The 16,166-nt window shown below is 35.1% G+C and overlaps 3 protein-coding genes across 3 annotated transcripts; all 3 read left to right on the forward strand.

Moving 5' to 3' along the window:
• Nucleotides 1–8,425: 8,425 nt before the first annotated feature.
• On the forward strand, nucleotides 8,426–10,499 carry GCK72_006875 (uncharacterized protein; the record flags this gene model as incomplete). The annotated part of the gene is made up of 3 exons (XM_053725862.1): nucleotides 8,426–8,707; nucleotides 10,017–10,149; nucleotides 10,207–10,499. 3 exons carry the CDS (start codon nucleotides 8,426–8,428, stop codon nucleotides 10,497–10,499), a joined length of 708 nt encoding a protein of 235 aa, XP_053590056.1.
• A 727-nt stretch (nucleotides 10,500–11,226) lies between these two features.
• Nucleotides 11,227–11,885, forward strand: GCK72_006876 (uncharacterized protein; the record flags this gene model as incomplete). The annotated part of the gene is made up of 3 exons (XM_053725863.1): nucleotides 11,227–11,358; nucleotides 11,409–11,541; nucleotides 11,593–11,885. The coding sequence occupies 3 exons, from the start codon at nucleotides 11,227–11,229 to the stop codon at nucleotides 11,883–11,885; spliced, it is 558 nt and encodes a 185-aa protein (XP_053590057.1).
• Nucleotides 11,886–12,012: 127 nt separating this feature from the next.
• GCK72_006877 (uncharacterized protein) lies at nucleotides 12,013–14,413 on the forward strand (the record flags this gene model as incomplete). The annotated part of the gene is made up of 3 exons (XM_053725864.1): nucleotides 12,013–12,250; nucleotides 14,060–14,271; nucleotides 14,324–14,413. 3 exons carry the CDS (start codon nucleotides 12,013–12,015, stop codon nucleotides 14,411–14,413), a joined length of 540 nt encoding a protein of 179 aa, XP_053590058.1.
• Nucleotides 14,414–16,166: the final 1,753 nt, after the last annotated feature.

Here is a 16,166-nt window from a genome sequence, read left to right on the forward strand (position 1 = left end):
GAATATTCAACCTTTTATTGACGTTACTGGAGAGTAGTGATGGTTGAGAAGAGTACATGTGTCACATTTTGTACTGACAACGTAGTACGCATGATTTAAACATAAAAATATCATGTTTTCATATGTCGTGCTTGTTTTACACAGTAACCGACTAAGTCACCGATATCAAAAGAATGAAGTAAGGTTTAATTCTATAAAAGATTAAGCATTCATAAGCATCGCCGTATATCTGACATGATAAAGTCATCGCCCCTCCAGAATGCGTTGCAAGATTCAGATCCCCACTGACGGGGGACTGTAGCTACAGTAACGCACAAATTGAGAGAGCAAGCTCAAACTGAAGATACCGTCCGACAACAGACCAAGTCCGGAAGATTGATTCAGTCCTAGCAAACTTGAGCCAACAGCACCACCTGCTGTAAACTATACTAAAGATATCGGTACTATCCTGCAAACCATTAAGACCTTCAGCGGGGAAACTGACAAATACATCCTATTCATCACTCGGTTTGATGCGCTAGTTCACAAAAATTCAGCCATCGGTCCTATCATGAAGCAGAACATTCTCATAAGTCTCTTGGAGCTGATCACTTCCGATGAGCTGCCCGACTGGACTTATGTAGATTTAAGATCCAATTTGAAAAAGGTTTACAACTGAAAAACCGGCCGCAGAAGGTAACTGATGGAAAACTATTGCAGCTTATCCTTCCACCAAACCAACTACAATCAAATGGAAAAAGACATAATGAAGCACATATGTGTGGCAGCCTCACTACAGAAATGCGGGGTTAACATCAATCGAAATACCAAAAACCGATGTTTATCACATTTCATCTACAACACCCATTCTACAAGCTCACTACATTCAGTGTTGTGTTTTGGACCTCTGACACCAAACCTTTGTTAATGAAACTTTTTTTCCTGAGGTGCTCGCGCCAGTGTCTGAAAAGTTTTTCTAATGTTCTGGACGTATTTGAAGAGGGAGTTAAAAGATGGAGTAATCATAAAAATAGAGTGTGTTTGAAACAGAAACATTTGCGTAGAACAAAAAAAGTATGAACGAGTGTTCATGTATATGACATCATGCACAGTATGTAAGTATCGATATGACTTTCTCGATACTAGCCCATTTCGAGAAATTATCGAGAAATTTCCCGGGACAAATTTCTCGAAAATTTCTCGAAACTTTCTCGATATTTCTCGAAAGTATCGATACTTTCTCGAGAAATTTTGAATGATTTCTCGATACTTTCTCGATACTTTCGAGACGTCTCGATACTTTTCCCGGGAACTTGTACTTTGTCAACAGTGTTATTTTTCTTCAGTGTGTTTTGAAACCGGAGGTTTCAAAACCGGTCATTTCGCAACCGGACGTTTTGAAACCGGTCAATTCGCAACCGAATGTTTCAAAACCGGCCATTTCGCAACCGGACGTTTTAGAACGGTTGAGAAACGGCCGGTTTCAAAATGTCCAGTTGCGAAATGACCGGTTTCGAAACGACCGGTTGCGAAATGACCGGTTTCTAAACATCCAGTTTCAAAACACACTGCAGCCTGTTTGATTTATCGGGAAATTATCGAAACTCCGGGTCTCGATACCATCAATTTTCGAGAAAAGTATCGAGAAAGTATCGATACTTTTGTGATCAAAAAAGTCTCGATACTTTCTCGAGAAACGTCTCGATAAATTTCTCGAGAAAGTATCGGGAAAGTATCGATAAAATTTATCGGGAAATTTCTCGAGAAAATTTTCGGGAAATTTCTCGAAGCGGTCTCGAAACCACACACTGTTCATGACTCACCCTAATCGCTATTACGTTCACACCAAAGTTAATAACGACAAGCGATAAATCATCAAGCAAAAATCTAGTAAGTAGTCAACATTTTGCCGGCCCCCAGAGTCGTGGAAGGAGAATGATCTACCTTCCCGACTTAGAAACTCTTACTCACGCCACACTGGTGTCTACCAGTCAGTGTGTGTCTTCGAGAACATCTCTCGAGAAAATCTCGAAAGATTTCTCTCGAGATTTTCTCGAGATTTTCTCGAGAGATTCTCGAGAGATCTTTCGAGAGATTTCTCGAGAGATCTTTCGAGAGATTTCTCGAGATATTTCTCTCGAGAGATCTCTCGAGAATCTCTCGAGAGATGTCTCGAGAAAATCTCGAGAGAAATCAATCTTTCGACAGACTTATTCCTAGTTTTCGAAACCTGACATTTCGAAACCGGTGAAAAATGAATAAATTGTTTATTTTCGGATGTGGGGATCAAACTTTGGTCTTCAGATTGGTACCAAAAAGCTGAAAACAAAAAAAACAAAAATATTTTTCGGTCGACCGGTTGGTTGTCACCAAAAAGCCAAAAACAAAATACAAAAATGTTATGCTATGGCCGGTCCGAACCCGGACCCTTGGAACCACAATAATACCTGTTTTTTCAAAAATATAAGGTATTCGTGTTTCACCGGTTTCGAAATGTCCAATTTTGAAATGTCTGGTTTCCAAATGTCCGTTTGCAATGTCCCAGAGTCGAAATTCGCACTATGCTCTTTTTGGAGCAGTCTTTGAGTTATCTCTCGGTTTCTCTCGAAAATCTCGAGAGATTTCTCGAAATCCTGATCTCTCGACACAGGTTGTTCGCGAGTAGACGCGTTATGGATGCGAATCTTGTGCGGAGTCTTTATGGATCCGTAACGACGCTTCTCGCGATCGGTCGTTCGCGCGCGACTCGTATTTCTCATTCGCACACGAACCGTTTATGGATGTCCAATTTTTCTATCGACTGCTCGGATACGAGATCGCGTGAGGATGGTTTACGACGTCCTGCTTAGCGACTCTGATTGCTTTCGCAAACGGATCATATATGGATGATTGGACTAACTTTTTCTCTCGCGGCCAGCTCAATTTTTATTTTTATTTCGAATATTTTTTTCCTATTTTTTCTCAAATATCTTCGATTTATTTACTTTTTCATGGTTTTTCAGGCTGATAAAATTATTGGAGACCAATTCGAACAAAATGTACAACAATTTTGTTGAGGTTTGTCTATCGGCGACCTATAAACACAGTATAGGACTTGTATTTTTCAGAATCTTGTCGAATATACAAATCAAAGAATAAGGAGCCGCAAATTCAACATTTTTCGATAAGTTATGCAGAAACAATCTACTTTTGAGCAGTTTTTCGGTAAGTGAGCGATTTATTTCCAGATAAAAATGAGAAAAATAAATTTTCAGAGCATCAAGTGCCGAGCATGCGGAAAAGGATTGAGGCGGCTCCATTAGGACTTTGGCTTCAAAAATCGACAGATATTGGCACAAAACCGATACAAATCGACGAAAAATGAGGAATATTTAAAAAATGTTATATTCGTTTTTTTTGTTGATTTTTCTATCTTTCTTGAATTTTTAATTGTTTTAATGTTTTTTTTCTGAAATAAATGAGTCATTATATTGCTTTTTTGCTTTAAAAATAGAGAAAAATTGGATGGGGAAGGCAAGGAGAGCAACCAGAAATGAACGGATCGCGTACGGACCATATACGGACGTTCGCAAACAGGTCGGTTATGGATCCATAACGAGTCTTTTTTTCGGTACCGATATGGACCGTGCGCGAGCGTCCGAAGCATCCGTAACGGATCGTTTGCGAACGACCTGTGGAGAAAAAATATCGAGAGCACACACTGCTACCAGTGAACTCCGACTACAACAATCAACGTGACCTGCGAACTCACGAACTGATACCATCACTATTCTGGACGTGCCACTGACCTCAACCTGGTAACCTGACGATTACGATCTATTTGCTGTGCATATAAGGAAGGGAAACCGTCGAACCACTCTTCCAGCTCTTCTCAACTCTCCCCGAGTGTGTTCTCTACCGTTGGTTGGCTCACCTCACCACTACTCCAGTTTCTGGTCTCCCGTCTCCAAGGATGCCATCCATGGTCAAGTCTACCGAAGTAAAGAATCCTCCAAATGGTCAGTTATTATTTCCGTTGAATGAATGTTGTTGGACCCCTCCCTTGTTGTTATTCTCGTACTGAACCTGACCAAGATTCAAACAAGAATCCGTTGCCAACGCTGAAAAAAACAATAATCCACGAAAGTAGATAATTTCTAGGTAACTAGATAATTCCTAGATAGAAATCAAATAATTCGTATCCAGCACAATGCCCCAGCTCGGAGATTCGCATCAAAAATGTTCTGGAACTGGTCTATCACCCTGAAAATCGCGGATATCCTGATCTGATCAAAAAGTGCTGTGTTAAAAATGTTTCCACACTTACAGTACTACGTATTGAGGAACAACCCTTCTTTAATTTTATGCTAGAAGACACTTATCAGGGATTGCGGACAAAATAATTGAAAATATGTATGTAAAACGATAGAAAATAGCAAAAAATGGTAAAACAGTGAATGAATAGAAAAAAATAAAAACTGCTGAAAAAATGATTTATAAACACCCGTTTATTCTTAGATTTTGGTATTGCACCCGTTAATTCTCAAAACACCCGTCTATTATATAAACACCCGTTAATTAAATAAACACCCGTTAAACCATAAAGTACCATTGTTTCGATAAGGTAAAATTCATTTTCTGCTTGCCAATATTTTCAGAATCTAAATTCCATCATGTCTATAGTAAATTATATAAAAAGTGAGTTTATTCATCTATCTATATTGGATTAGACAAGTCTTCAGATCCAAAGGTATGGAAACAAACTATTCAACCTAATTTTCAAAGTATCGCTAGTGTTAGTTCGAGAAAATATGTTACGGTCGCCGAAAGAGAATGGTAAACCAAAGTGTGTTTTTTTTTGCTCTCAGCAATATTAACAATTTTGAAGGATAAGTACAGTATCAACTGCGATGAGAAGCAATGACGAAGTTTGCGTGAAATGCACTATCAATATTGATGGCAGTTCAAGAATATTGAAATTATACTCTGGAAAATGTAAAATATCAATGTACAATCAAACCTTATCGGAATGGAAAGAGCTCTCCTTCAATATGTTCCCGGAAACCCCTAATAGGCAAAGTATAACCTTGCGTTCTTTTTTCATCTTTTCCGAGGGTGAAGTGCTCGACTACTTGAACGCAAATAGAATGTTTGAATTTGAAGTACAGATGGTAGTGGAGAGTATTCTAGACATGAGAAGTAATTTACGACTATTCAATTTTTATGATCCATATCCTGAAGAGAAAATGTTTTCATTCTGTTTTGATAAGCAACCAACACAGTTGCATACAAGAGAACAGGCAAACAACTTTTGAGAAGCATTTTACCACTCAACTTTCCATTTTTAGATGATAATGTTCCATTCTCCAGTAATCAAATCATTCATTGGTACAGGATTCAGAAAAATGTCAGTTGTTCACCACCCGTATTACTGTGAATTGCTGCTACAACTGGATCATGGAACTCAATTACAACTGACATGGAATGTACTCCGAGTGGCCCCCCACAACTTGCGAGTTTATTGGCTTATTTGATAGGTTCTACAGAAAAAATGACAAATTTAATAGCTTTTCCGGTGACTGGACCTAAATTTTGAGATTTTTAGATTTTTAGAAAATCAATTTTTTTCAATTTTTTTTTCAAAAAATTTTTTTCATCATATTTTTTCTCAATGTTCTCCCATCTGACAAAAAAAGCGAAAACATGTAAAAAGTAGAGAATTTCATAGGCTTTTCGATAGGCTATGAAAATTTTTTTGGTCATGTTCCTACTTTTACCAGACCGCCGAAAACTGAGAGTCAAAAAAATTTTTTTTTGTGAAGTTGTTGGGATGTTTTAAAATGCTTTAAAAAATAGAAAAACTTATGCAAACAAATTTTTCAAAAAAAATTTGGGGGTACCCGCGATGAAAAACGAAATTATTATTTTTTGAAAATTTTGGTTTTTCAATATTTTGATGGGTATAGAAAATATGTTATTTCTTCTGTTAATACTCTGAAAACGGTGATCAATTTAGAGAAATTGACAACCACGGATTTTTAAAACCTGTATCAAAAAGTTTGAATCGTCCCTGATCAGTTTCCAATTCGTAGAATAGGCTCAAAAAATACATTGTTTTGAGGTGGGGAAAATTTCAAAAGCTTGCAACGTGCTTTAAACTTCAAATAAACGATTTTTGTTTTGAAAACATACTTAAAGCATATAAGTTCACAAGTTTGATCACTTTAAACGAAAATTTAAAATTTTAATTTTTCATGAAAATATCATGTGGTCCCCCCTTATGAAATTTTCGTAAAAAAATAAAATTTTAAATTTTCGTTTAAAGTGTCCGAATTTGTTGAATCTTCTATTTTAAGCATGTTTTCGAAGCGAAAGTTGTTTATCTGACGTTTAAAGCACGTTGCAAGCTTTTGAAATTTTCCCCACCTCAAAAGAATGCATTTTTTGAGCCCATTCTACGAATTGGAAACTGATCAGGAAACATTCAAACTTCTTGATACAGGTTTTCAAAATCCGTGGTTGTCAATTTCTTTAAATTGATCAACGTTTTCAGAGTATAAACAGAAGAAATAACATATTTTCTATACCCATCAAAATCTTGAAAAATTGGATAGTGGTAGTGTAGTCTTTTGGTTTATGTGCATTGTGAGCCTTTTTTGTAACTTGTATTTTTGTAGGTAATCTAACCTTCCCTGATGATGGTCTAAAGACCGAAACGTCGGATAAGCCATTTCTAATTTGTGCCATACATGAAAAATAAAAGGTCAACCAAAAAGAGTAGTACTCTATCCATCCTTGCGAATCTTGAAAAACCAAAATTTTCAAAAAAAAATTATTTCGATTTTCATCGCGGGTACCCTCAAATTTTTTTTGAAAAATTTGTTTGCATAAGTTTTTCTATTTTTAAAGCATTTTAAAACATCCCAACAACTTCACAAAAAAAAATATTTTTTTTGAATCTCAGTTTTCGGGGGTCTGGTAAAAGTAGGAACATGACCAAAAAAAATTTTCATAGCCTATCGAAAAGCCTATGAAATTCTCTACTTTTTACATGTTTTCGCTTTTTTTGTCAGATGGGAGAACATTGAGAAAAAATATGATGAAAAAAATTTTTTGAAAAAAAAATTGAAAAAATTGATTTTCTAAAAATCTAAAAATCTCAAAATTTAGGTCCAGTCACCGGAAAAGCTATTAAATTTGTCATTTTTTCTGTAGAACCTATCAAATAAGCCAATAAACTCGCAAGTTGTGGGGGGCCACTCGGAGTACATTCCATGTCAGTTGTACAGTAGCGAGCATAAGTGAGTATACCTCCACTCTTTCATGTGTATCTCAGCTGAAACAAGTCCGTTTTGCATAAACTTTTTTTTCAAAGATAGCTGAAACATTCAGCAATACGAAAATCAGTTTTTTGAAATAGTTCGAATTCTGATTTTTTTGATAATCGATTTTTCCTGATCGTGATTTGAAAATTCGAAAAAAAACTTTTTGTTTTTCTCTTGGAGTTATTGAGTTTTTGATGTCAAAATGTTGGAAAACACTCAAATAAACAAAAAATTATGTTAAATTAGTTTTTCAAACCCTAAGCATCGTGCTTGAGCTCCAGAAGTCAAAAGTGGCGCCCTCGGGAAAACCTTCATAACTTATTAAAAAATTATTCAAATTAGTCGAAACATGTACCAAAAGACGTGTTTTGAGTTTTTCTACAAACCAACCTCAAAAATCAAAATTTTAGAAAAAATACTTTTTCAATTTTTTTTCATTGAAAAAATTTTTAATTCCAATTTTTCCTAGATTTTCGATATTTTCTGGCTATAAAACGGACATACCTTTCAAAATGTGCATGTGAAGTGCTTTATCAAGCATAATGAGATACATTTTTGAGTTTTTTGTTCGTTTTATAGCCAGAAAATATCGAAAATCTAGGAAAAATTGGAATTAAAAAAATTTTCAAAGAAAAAAAATTGAAAAATTATTTTTTCTAAAATTTTGATTTTTAAGGTTGGTTTGTAGAAAAACTCAAAACACGTCTTTTGGTACATGTTTCGACTAATTTGAATAATTTCTTGATGAGTTATGAAGGTTTTCCCGAGGGCGCTACTTTTGACTTCTGGAGCTCAAGCACGATGCTTAGGGTTTGAAAAACTAATTTAACATAATTTTTTGTTTATTTGAGTGTTTTCCATCATTTTGACATCAAAAACTCAATAACTTCAAGAGAAAAATAAAAAGTTTTTTTTTCGAATTTCAAATCACGGTCAGGAAAAATTGATTATCGATAAAATTAAAAATGTTAACTTTTTCAAAAAACGTATTTTCTGATTGCTGAATGCTTCAGCTATCTTTAAAAAAAAGTTTATGCAAAACGAACTTGTTTCAGCTGAGATACACATGAAAGAGTGGTGGTATACTCACTTATGCTCGCTACTGTAAGTGAAATGTTTCATATTTCCAGAGTTCGGCAAACATGACAGACAAATTTTTAGATACTCAAGTTCGCAGGCTTCTACCTATTGCAAATCGTTACAAAGTATACTCTGTGGTTCGGAAATGTGAATTCCAACTTCTTTGTTTGTTGGAAAATGACGCGTCTTCGGAAACTCTTCAAAGATATTTCAATCTTGCACTGTGGTACAACTTGAAAACGTTATGGAATGTCTGTTTGAAACGTGTGACTTCTCTGGAAGAGTTGAAGGTCTACACGAGTCAAATGAATGTTGGATCGATGCCAGGAGAAGCGATGAAAAAAGTAGCACAACGCATTTTTTCGTTTGCCTAAGAATAAAACGGGCTTTTTATATTTTCTAGTAGTCATGTTTTCAAATCTGAAGAAGTCTAATTTCCAAGAGAAGACTTATGAATTCGGCTCCGCGACATTTCTCAACTGCGACATTCCGCAACTGCGACATTTTGCAACTAGCCATTTCGCAACTGCGACAGTTCGCAACCACGACGTTTCGCAACTACACCGCATTTGCATATTAGGGTCAGTGTAAAATGTTGAGTGTACTGTAGGATCTGGGAACATATTTGAAAATAATTAAATAGAAGAAAAAATTGTCTGATCCAATTTCTGACAAAACTAGGCTAAACTATTGCTAGTTCTATGGTTGCGAAACGTTATAGTTGCGAAATGTCGCAGTTGCAAAACCTACGTGAGTTGCGAATTGTCGCAGTTGTGAATTGTCGCGAAGCCATGAATTCTTGTGATCTGTGAAGTGTTCAAAAAAGATTCAATAAATCTTTTGTTGTTAATTGTCTGTTTTTCTAAAACGTGGCATCCTATATTAATCTTTCTTGTTGTTCCGATAAGGTAAAATTCATTTTCTACTTGCCAAACTTTTCCGATCTGAATACCATCATGTCTACAGTTTATTATATTAAAAGTGAGTTTCTTCAACTATCTTTATTGGATTAGAAAAATCTTCAGATGCAAAAGTATGGAAACAAACTATTCGACCTAATTTTCAAAGTACTGCTCGTGTTAGTTTGAGCAAAAATGTTACAGTCGCTGGAAGGAAATGGTAAATCATAGGGTGTTTTTTTTCACAGCAAAATTAACAATTTTAAAGGAAAAGTACAGTATCAACTACGGTGAGAAGCAATGGTCAAGTTTGCATGGAAGGCATGATCACATTTGAAGAAAGTCTAATACTAGGAAAAGGATACTTTGGAAAATGTAAAATATCAGTTTACAATCAAACCTCATTGGAATGGCAAAAGCTCTTCTTCAAAGAGTTTTCAGAAATAGGTTATTTGAGACTTCAAGCTTTGGATTTTACTTTAATCCTTTCCGAGGGTGAAGTGCTCGACTACTTGAACTCGAACAGAAAGTTTGAATTTGAAATACAGATGGTAGTGGAGAGAATAGTAGAAAGAAGAATGGATAATATTGTACACAGAAGTAGTGTCTTAGGACTATTCAACTTTTATGATCCATATCCTGAAGAGAAAATGTTTTCATTCTGTTCTTATAAGAAACCAAAACAGTTGCATACAAGAGAACAGGTTGAAATTTTTTGAGAGAAGAATTTCACCAGTCAATGTTCCATTTTCAGATGATAATGTTCCATTCACCAATAATCGAATCATTCATTGGTACAGGATTCAGAAGAATGCCAATGATTCGTCACTCTTATTACTGTGAACTGCTTCTACAACTGATTCATGGAACTCAATTACAACTGAGTTGTACGTGAAATGATTCTTTTTTTCAGAGTTTGGTAAACATGACAGACTAATTTTTAGATACTCAAGTTCGCAGGCTTCTACCTATTGCAAATCGTTACAAAGTATACTCTGTGGTTCGGAAATGTGAATTCCAACTTCTTTGTTTGATGGAAAATGACGCGTCTTCTGAAACTATTCAAGAATATTTCAATCTTGCATTGTGGTACAACTTGAAAACGTTATGGAATGTCTGTTTGAAACGTGTGACTTCTCTGGAAGAGTTGAAGGTCTACACGAGTCAAATGAATGTTGGAACGATGCCAGGAGAAGCGATGAAAAAAGTAGCACAACGCATTTTTTCGTTTGCCTAAGAATAAAACGGGCTTTTTATATTTTCTAGTAGTCAAGTTTTCAAATCTGAAGAAGTCTAATTTCCAAGAGAAGAATTCTTGTGATCTGTGAAATGTTTAAAAAGATTCAATAAATCTTTTGTTGTTAATTGTCTGTTTCTCTAAAACGTGGCATCCTATAATAATCATTACGGGTGTTCCAATAAGGTAAAATTCATTTTCTACTGGCCAATTTTTTTTAGAATCTGAATTCCATCATGTCTGCAGTTAACTACATAAAAAGTGAGTTTATCCATCTATCATTTTTGGATTAGACAAATTTTCAGATGCAACAGTATGGAAACAAACTATTCGACCTAATTTTCAAAGTATTGCTCGTGTTAGTTTGAACAAAAATGTTACAGTCGCTGGAAGGAAATGGTCAATCGAAATGTGTTTTTATTCACAGCAAAATTAACAATTTTGAAGGAGAAGTACAGTATCAACTATAGTGAGAAGCAATGGTCAAGTTTGCATGGAAGGCATGATCACATTTGAAGACAGTATAAGACTAGGAATAGGATTCTCTGGAAAATGTAAAGTATCAGTGTACAATCAAACCTCATCGGAATGGATACCGCTCTCCTTCAATGAGTTCTCGGAAGTAGCTTATTTGAGTAGTTTTGCCTTGAATTTTTCTTTTATCCTTTTCGAGGGTGAAGTGCTCGACTACTTGAACTTGAATAGAAAGTTTGAATTTGAAATACAGATGGTAGTGGAAAGAATTGTAGACAGAAGAAGTAATTTACGACTATTCAATTTTTATGATCCATATCACGAAGAGAAAATGTTTTCATTCTCTTCTGATAAGCAACCAAAACAGTTGCATACAAGAGAACAGGTTGAAATTTTTTGAGAGAAGAATTTCACCACTCAATTTTTCATTTTCAGATGATAATGTTCCATTCTCCAGTAATCGAATCATTTTTCGGTGCTGGATTTAGAAAAATGTCAATTATTCGTCACCCTTATTACTGTCAACTGCTTCTACAACTGGTTCATGGAACTCAATTACAACTGAGTTGTGCGTGAGATTTTTTTTAGAGTTTGATAAATATGACAGACAAAATTGTAGACACTGCAATAGGCAGACTTCTACCTATTGCAAATCGTTACAAAGTATACTCCGTGGTTCGGAAATGTGAATTCCGACTTCTTTGCTTGATGAAAAATGACGCGTCTTCAGAAACTCTTCAAGAATATTTCAATCTTGCATTAAGGTACAACTTGAAAACGCTATGGAATGTCTTGTTGAAACGTGTGACATCTCTGAAAGAGTTGAAGGTCTACACGAGTCAAATGAATGTTGGAACGATGCCAGGAGAAGCGATGAAAAAAGTAGCACAACGCATTTTTTCGTTTGGCTAAAAAGAATATTTTGATATTTTTAATACACTCTAACCCGTGATTATGTATGCTGTCTTCTGATCACAAATCTCTTTTTTTTTTCTTCATTTTCGAAATTATTTTTTAAAATCCTATCAAATCGAATACAATGGCTCTCGATATCTTTGATGTAGAATATTTGATGAAATATCCGAGTCTCATGTTCTCAATATTCGGGTTCATCACTAACCTAATCCACGTGTTCTTTCTAACACGAGACCTCAAGAATAATCCAATTTTTGTATGCCTTACTGTAATTTGTGTGATGGATTTAGTATATCTTGCTACGGTAGCTGTTGATGAGACGGTTGCTGTATTGAATTATATAGATCATAAAAACTGCATTGGTATAGTAAATTCGGTGGATTTCATTTATATGCTTTCCTCATTTTTCCTCGAATTTGTCAGCTATAAGATTGGAAGTTTCATTATTTTCTTTTCACTTTTTATTCAAATTCTATCGCTGAGAAACGTCGAGAAAATATTTTGGACATATAAAACCACTACTACAGTATCCCTGATCACTGTATTTTTCAACAGTGTACTTTACGCCTTTATGTTTTCGTCCGTAATCTTTATAAACACAAAACTATCATACTCTGAGTGCAGTACAGATGACATCATGCAGAATTATTACACTAACAATTCAAACTCGGCTACATCAATTTTATTTTTCGCTTCTAGAACGGAAGGTTTGGTAGAGCAGATGAGATTTATTTGTTATCCATTTCTTCTAATTTATCTTATCAAATTAGGATGGAATTTGGGGGATAAATCAAAAAAGAAGGTTTCAAAGTTGTTAATTTATATTAGTTTTCTGTATATCGTTCATGATATTATCAATCTTTTATTGAGATTTTTGCTATTCAAAGAGGCATCTTCAATAGAAGTAAAGCAGCAAGCATTTCATTAATTTTTTTGTTTCGAAGAATTGAAATTATTCAGATTGACCGCATTGTTGGTTGCAGAAAGTGTCAGACTATGGAAAGTCTTAGCAACTTGTATCCGACCATTTTTGATTCTTGTTTTATCTCCGGAATATCAGGATAGATTGAATTCGTTTTTTATTGTGTCGGCAACGGTGGCTACGGTAAGTTTCTTGTTGATTGGTTTTTGAAAAGAAAAGAGTTATGTTTGTTTAGGTTACTCCTGTACGTATGAGGAACAGTTCGATGTCTAACTCGAACAGTCAGAGGACTTCATGACTGTTAAGCTTATTTGTCGACCGTCCATTCGAATTCATATTAATTTTTTTCAATTCTACTTTCGCTAATCAGAAATCATAAGATATTTTGAAAACAATATGATTACAACCTAGTTGACATTCAAGAATACATAAAATTCTGAAAATCTCATACATATAATTGAACGGAGTTTGAAGTACACATGTCTGATTCTCAAGTTTTCATATTTTTAAATCAAGCTAGTCTCTAGTATAACTCAGCTACATGAATTCCAGCAATACCACTGTGTTACTAATGATACCCTTTCTCGACCCTATTTATTTCATAACATCTATTACCGGTTCACTCGTTAACCTGGTCCACGTAACTGTACTTTTGAGAAATATCAAAAAACACCCAATATTTATATGCCTATTTATAATCGGTCTATCCGACGTATCGACTTGTTCAACTGGCTTCGTATCGTTCGCTATCCCTGATATCAATGAGGCTACTTCGGAATTTTGTCAATATTTTCCTTCAAATTTAATAGACAATATACTTCGGCTGATCCTGTCCCATGCCATTACAATTTCGAGGTTTATGGGATCATCCATCACTATATTAATGGTTTTGCTTCAAATGCTTTGTCTGAATTTCCCAGAACGAATATTCTGGAAATCAAAAATTATTCTAACCATTTCTCTGACTACATTAATCGGCTCTGTTCGATAATAGCGGGACAATGGCGAACGAACGGGACAATTCCCGAACAAGCGGGACAATCCCCGAACAAGCGGGACAATCCACGAATGAACGGGACAATCCCCGAATGAATGGGACAATCACCCAACTGATACACTCATCACATTTTTTAATACTTGTGCCTATTTCTTTTTCTGTTTTTTGTTATCGAAAAAAGTTATTACAGTCATTTATTTATTGAATTGTTTGAGTAATAATGCAAAAATAACAAAAGGTTGCGAATTTAAGCAGCAGAAGTTCTTCCACGTGCCGCTCCTGTTGCCGATCCTTGGTTTCTTCCACGTGCTCCTCTTGTTCCACGGGTTTGTACTGTCCTTGGTCGTCCTCTGACGTCGTTTCTTCTTCCAGTGTGCAAAACTGAGACCGGAACGTCGGTTGAATCACTGTCCGAAGAATGGTCCGTTCGAAACAGAATTCGTCACAATTGGAACACGTGGGAAGTAATTCTGCTCAATTCCCGATAGTGGAGCACGGTCACAACTTTGCCTACAGTACACTGAAGGAGAAGAAATGACTGAGGATGAAGAGTACACTGAAGGAGAAGAAATGACTGTGGACGAGGATTACACTGAAGAAGAATAAACCATTAATGATAATTCAATAAATAAATGACTGTAATAACTTCTTTCGATAACAAAAAACAGAAAAAGAAATAGGCACAAGTATTAAAAAATGTGATGAGTGTATCAGTTGGGTGATTGTCCCGTTCATTCGGGGATTGTCCCATTCATTCGGGGATTGTCCCGCTTGTTCGGGGATTGTCCCGCTTGTTCGCCATTGTCCCGCTTGTTCGCCATTGTCCCGCTATTATCGAACAGAGCCCATTAATCTTCTTTGTCTTGCTTTGTATTATGAACACAATCCCAGTATATTATTTGAATGCACTTTGTATTTCCGAAGGCGATGGGGAGTGGTTTTTTTGGATGCTGAACCTGATTGAAATAGTGGCACGAGGTATTCAAATTGCGATATTTGTTCTCGAATTGCTCTCTTATTTTGGTCTGAAAGTATTGGATAAAAAATCAACGGATATCGAGAAGTATCAGTATACAAAACTGGTTCTTCGTCTATTAGTTTTTTGTTTTCTTAGCGATCATTCCTCTGCTTTAGTTCTCACACCAGTTGCTATTCTTCGCGGTTTTTATTCAAAAGAAATGCTATTTTCAAAAGAAAATGAGTAAGTTTTTTCTGTGCTTGATTAATTCGTGTATGATGCCTTTATATGGATTCTGCAACGATAGATTTTCAATTTTTCTCTTTTCAGTGAAATCACAACATATTGTGCAGTAGTAGGAATAATGGTAAAGACGATCATTTCAATTTTCCGTTCATATCTGATTTATTCGAGTTTTCAACAATACCAGGAGTCATTTAAAACCATGTTTTGCAGCAAGCAGAAAGTCTGCTTTTGGAAATTAGATACTTAAAATATAACTAATGTTTTCAGATTTCGCCTGCACACCAAAGTTCATAATAATTTTTTATTGAGATTCAGTTTTTATTCTTTGCAAACTGAATTGATTCATTACTGTTTATAAAAGTTTATCTGACTATGAGCATTACACGGTCTCCCAAACAGCGAAAAAAAAACTGCAAGAATGTAATGCCGATTTTTAAACGTTTTAATTCAATTCTATTATTTTTTTGCACTGAAAATGCAGTATTTTCAGGTTTTCAGACGTCGTAAAGCTGAAAAAAGGTCCCACCCATCAGAGTTGTAGAAAATGAAATTCTCTATTTTATAAGCCAGAAAACAGGAAATTTGGACAGAAATTGACTTTTTGATACAGAAAAACAAATTTTCAGGAAAATGAAATTTCAGCCATTTCATCCAATATTCATTTTTCTGAAAATTTTAGAAGTTTCAGAGCATCCGCATATATATGACACGTAATTTTTATTTGAAAATGTTTTCTGCTGAAAAAGTGGTACTCACTTTTCTGAAAATAGGTTTTTCTGTATCAAAAAAAATTATTTTCTGACCAAATGTTTTTGACTCATAAAATAAAGCATTTTATTTTCTACAATTCTAACGGATGAGACCTTTTTTTCATCCTTGAGACGTATGAAAACTCGAAAATACAATATTTTCACAGCAAAATATTTAATTCTTGTTCACTAATAAATTTGAAGTTTGAGTTCTCAATTTATGCTCAAATGTGACGTTAATCAGGGGACAGCTGAATTATTTTTCTCCATGGAATCAGATGAATCAATCTGAAAAAAAGAAAAGCATTTACCACATGACCATCGACTTTTCAGTCCCAACGTGGCTTCTTATCTATTATCATTTTATTGGTACTGTATCACTATGTCTAAACTCTCTTACTATTTT

This window comes from Caenorhabditis remanei, chromosome II (assembly GCF_010183535.1).
Source record: "Caenorhabditis remanei strain PX506 chromosome II, whole genome shotgun sequence".
Taxonomy (NCBI): Eukaryota; Metazoa; Nematoda; class Chromadorea; order Rhabditida; family Rhabditidae; genus Caenorhabditis; species Caenorhabditis remanei.